At 54.4% G+C, this 4,168-nt stretch overlaps 1 protein-coding gene across 1 annotated transcript; it reads left to right on the top strand.

Moving 5' to 3' along the window:
* Positions 1 to 353: 353 nt before the first annotated feature.
* LOC125489793 (collagen alpha-1(III) chain-like) lies at positions 354 to 722 on the top strand. Its single transcript, XM_048626880.1, has one exon. It carries the CDS (start codon positions 354 to 356, stop codon positions 720 to 722), a length of 369 nt encoding a protein of 122 aa, XP_048482837.1.
* Positions 723 to 4,168: the final 3,446 nt, after the last annotated feature.

The raw sequence follows: 4,168 nt of genomic DNA, 5'->3' as shown, positions 1-4,168 counted from the left end.
ACCCTCGCGCCACCGGCCAGCGAAGCCCGCGCAGTCAGTCGGCGCCAACCCGTTTCCCGGCTACACGCTCGCTCGCGCTCCTTGCGGACATTTTTAGTTTTACAACAAGATTACCTCACTTGCATTATTACGTGTCTGTAGAACCTTTAAATACAGTGAACGTTTGTATACCCTGAGATTGTGTTATTCCCTACCACCCACGATAGGACATTATCTCATAGTGGCGCCCAACTCGCGGAGACGCGTGAATGTAAGTGTGTGCGAAGAAAAAATATGCTGCCGAAAAGGGAAGAGCGAAGCGTCGTGACCTCGAGGAAGACGAAAGCAGCGGCACCGCCGGCGAGACCACGGTAATGCCCCCAGGCGGCGGCGCGCCCGCCGAGCATGCGGCGCGTGGCCCTCCCGCGGCGAGCGGCCTCCATGTCCATGCCGCGCCCGGCGCGCCCTACGCGCACGAGGAGCACGCGGCGTGCGGGCCCCCTGCGGTGCCCGGCCGCCCCGCCACGCCCGGCGCGTCCTACGAGGACGCGGCGCCCGCCTCGCCTGGCCCGGCTGGCCCGCCCTACGCGTCCTATGAGCACGCGGAGCGCAGCCGCCCCGCCTCGCCCGGCGCGCCCTACGCGCACGAGCAGCACGCGGCGCGCGGGCCCCCTGCGGTGCGGCCCCCCCGCAAAGCCCGGCGCGTCTTCCGAGGACCGAGGACACTCGGCGCGCGGCCTTGACGACGATGACGACCGCAGCTGCACCGGCGAGAGGAAGGTGACGACCCGCCCCGGCGCGCCCAGCGTGCCCGCGGCGCGCGCTCCCGCCGCCTCCCCCGCCGCGCCTGATGCGCCCGCCACGCACGACGCGCTATACGAGTACGCGGCGCGCAGCCTCCCCGCTACACTCGACGCGTTCGCCTGCGTGCTGCTGGACACCGTCGCCAAGGCCGCCAAGACCAACCGCGTCTTTATGGAGAGGACGGTGATGACCCGCCCCGGCGCGCCCAGTGTGCCCGCGGCGCGCGCTCCCGCCGCCTCCCCTGCCACGCACGACGCGCCCGCCACGCACGACGCGCCCTACGAGTAAGCGGCGTGCAGCCCCCGCGGCGCGCATATTCCGCCGCTTCCGCCGCTATACTCGACGCGTTCGCCTGCGTAACGGCGGCGCAGCTCTCTGTCTTCATGGAGAGGACGGTGATGACCCGCCCCGGCGCGCCCAGCGTGCCCGCGGCGCGCGCTCCCGCCGCCTCCCCTACCAGCACACGGAGCCCGGCCGCCCGCCTCGTCAGGCAGAGCTGGCCCACCCGGTGCCTTCTGGGAGCACACGGAGCCCGGCCGCCCGCCTCGTCAGGCAGAGCTGGCCCGCCCGGTGCCTTCTGGGAGCACACGGAGCCCGGCCGCCCGCCTCGTCAGGCAGAGCTGGCCCGCCCGGTGCCTTCTGGGAGCACACGGAGCCCGGCCGCCCGCCTCGTCAGGCAGAGCTGGCCCGCCCGGTGCCTTCTGGGAGCACTCGGAGCCCGGCCGCCCGCCTCGTCAGGCAGAGCTGGCCCGCCCGGTGCCTTCTACCAGCACGCAGCGCGCGGCGCGCAGTACCCCCGCGCGCGCAGAACCTTTGCGCAGACCACCCCACCGTCCGACCATCAGTGTTCTCGAGGACGACGAACAGTTTAGGGGGAGGACCAGGGCTGTCACCATGCTACTCCGAACGCGAGGGCGCGTAGTTCGGACTAGAGGGGGAGGATGTAACAAGACTGCTAACCGTTTTCCCGCGAAAACAAATCGCGCGCCGAAAACGGTTAGCGTCCCACGCCACCGCGCCGTTTTCCTGCGCAGCTCTACTGCGCAGACCGCGTCCCGCGTCCTCCCCTTCACCCGCGCGCACCCCGCGCTAGCGCCACCGGCCAGCGAAGCCCGCGCAGTCAGTCGGCGCCAACCCGTTTCCCGGCTACACGCTCGCTCGCGCTCCTTGCGGACATTTTTAGTTTTACAACAAGATTACCTCACTTGCATTATTACGTGTCTGTAGAACCTTTAAATACAGTGAACGTTTGTATACCCTGAGATTGTGTTATTCCCTACCACCCACGATAGGACATTATCTCATATATTTTATTAAAATTTTCGTATGGAAGTTGTATAAACAGTACTGAACAGGTAACATTGTAGCAAACGGCACATCCAACAATATTAACTGCGCATCATTTTAATTTTGAGTCGGATGTACCACATCCCACATTGTTACTTGCTTGCGTTTCAAGTACTACTGTTGTATATGGTATTACCGACTTTATTATTTGTTCTTCTTTCCCTTGTGATTGTTGGATATGGAAGAACCAACCTTGTTATTTGTACATAATGTTAAACTATTGAGTTGGATGTGGTACACTGTACCATTATTTTCTGTAAACGTTGTAAAATCTCGACCGGCTCTCTATAAAAGTTAGAGCCCAGCCTCACTAGAACCTCATTGACCGCGTTACCAGCAACGTGTCCAAGCTTTAAGTATTGAAATGTATGGTACCTAACTCACTTGGCGACGGTGAGGCATCGTCGCTAATACCATACATTTCCATAGACTGCTTGGATACGTAGTTGCTGATGTGACCATGGCCTAGTAAGAAAGGCCTCTTACTGTAAATTTACTAAGGGCAGATTTTTCAAAAACAGTTAAAAGCTCTGATATCTACAGAAATATTTTACTTTAATTTAACACTCACATCTTTCGAAATCCCATACATAATATTCCAGAGTAGGTAATTCTGTATGGTAAACTGAAAAAAATGATAATTTGCGTAGGTGTGTCCCTTAGACTTTTTTAGTTGGACTGAAGGACCACGTGGTTCATAATTTCAGGAGCATTGCTTTTACATTCTGTATGTTTATAGGTACCGATATTTTATTAATTTATTTGTTGTTTTTCGGATAACAACCGTCAATAAAATTCCTAATGGATTTGAAGATGAACTAGTGCAGTCACGTGCACTGTAAGCTGCAGGTTTCTCAGCCTCTTACTGTACAGCTGCAATATATGCTAGATCTTTAGTGATAACAATAATAAATGACATCAGCTTAGGGAACAACACTCTCATGAACATCCAAACGAGCTTTTTGAGACACTTTCTTACTCCTCATAGTCCTCATTACAGAGTTCCAGGCTCCAATAAATTTATCTGATTTCCCACTTTCACTTTCAATATCCCCCTTACATCTCTCGTTAACAGGCTACCCAAACAATACAAACTCATTCTCTTGCTGTGCTCTTTAATTCTCTATCGTGATCTTACACTCAGTCACTGTTTCATCTCTTTCAAACATCATTACTTTTGCCTTTCATTCCCTTCATTTTTAAACAACATACCGGAAAGTTACTTATTTTTGAAGCTGTTCTACCGACGATGATAGCAAGACTTAATTGTCAGCATACAGCGTGCACTTAAGAAGTAACTTTTCGATTCGCAATCCTCTTTATCATCTTTTATATCCCTAACATAACTTTCTTTAAATAGATTAAACAGCCAAGGCGAAGCACACATTAAGCAGGGCTTAACACCCCTGTGGATGCTAAACCAGTCAGTGAAGGCTATATTTATCCTAACGCAAGTCAAAGTTCCTAAAGCGATCCCAGTGGTCGCGTCAATTGGCTGTCCACTCCATAAACGGACATTGTGTCCCACAAAATCATTCCTCCTTACTATAAAAGCCTTCCCTACATCTAAGAAGGCACAGAACTCTGTTAAGCCAGTACCTATCTATGACATTTCGTAGTGATAAGATCGTAATCCACAAATCCCATTCCCTTTCTTCAAATACAATGCCCACACATCCAAGATTTTTTATTCTCTGTCTCCCTATCTACCCTTTTAATCAATATTTTTGCATACAGAATCAACGATACTTAAGAGGCTGATGCCACGGTAAATGTTGCGGACCTGGAGAGAGCCTTTGTCTTTATGCAAAGGAACTATGACCGCTCCGCTCCAGTTACCTGGCACTGTACCGCAACACCAGCACTCAATGAGGAGTTGGTAAATCTCAGTTGCAGCCTCTCCCAATGAGCGCCACAAGATTCGGTCCTCCAACCACTACCGGCTACCCGCCTACGGTCCAGCGGGCAGGAGGGCGTCCCACCCTGCGTCTGCCTGTTCGTGGTCCCCACTCGAGAACTCGTCTACCCCAACTGTTAT

This window comes from Plutella xylostella, chromosome 17 (genome assembly GCF_932276165.1).
Source record: "Plutella xylostella chromosome 17, ilPluXylo3.1, whole genome shotgun sequence".
Lineage (NCBI taxonomy): Eukaryota > Metazoa > Arthropoda > Insecta > Lepidoptera > Plutellidae > Plutella > Plutella xylostella.
This window is presented reverse-complemented; position numbering and strand designations above follow the sequence as displayed.

Excerpts from the sequence above, each read along its gene's own strand:
- LOC125489793 (XM_048626880.1), top strand. The coding sequence starts at position 354 with ATGCCCCCAGGCGGCGGCGCGCCCGCCGAGCATGCGGCGCGTGGCCCT.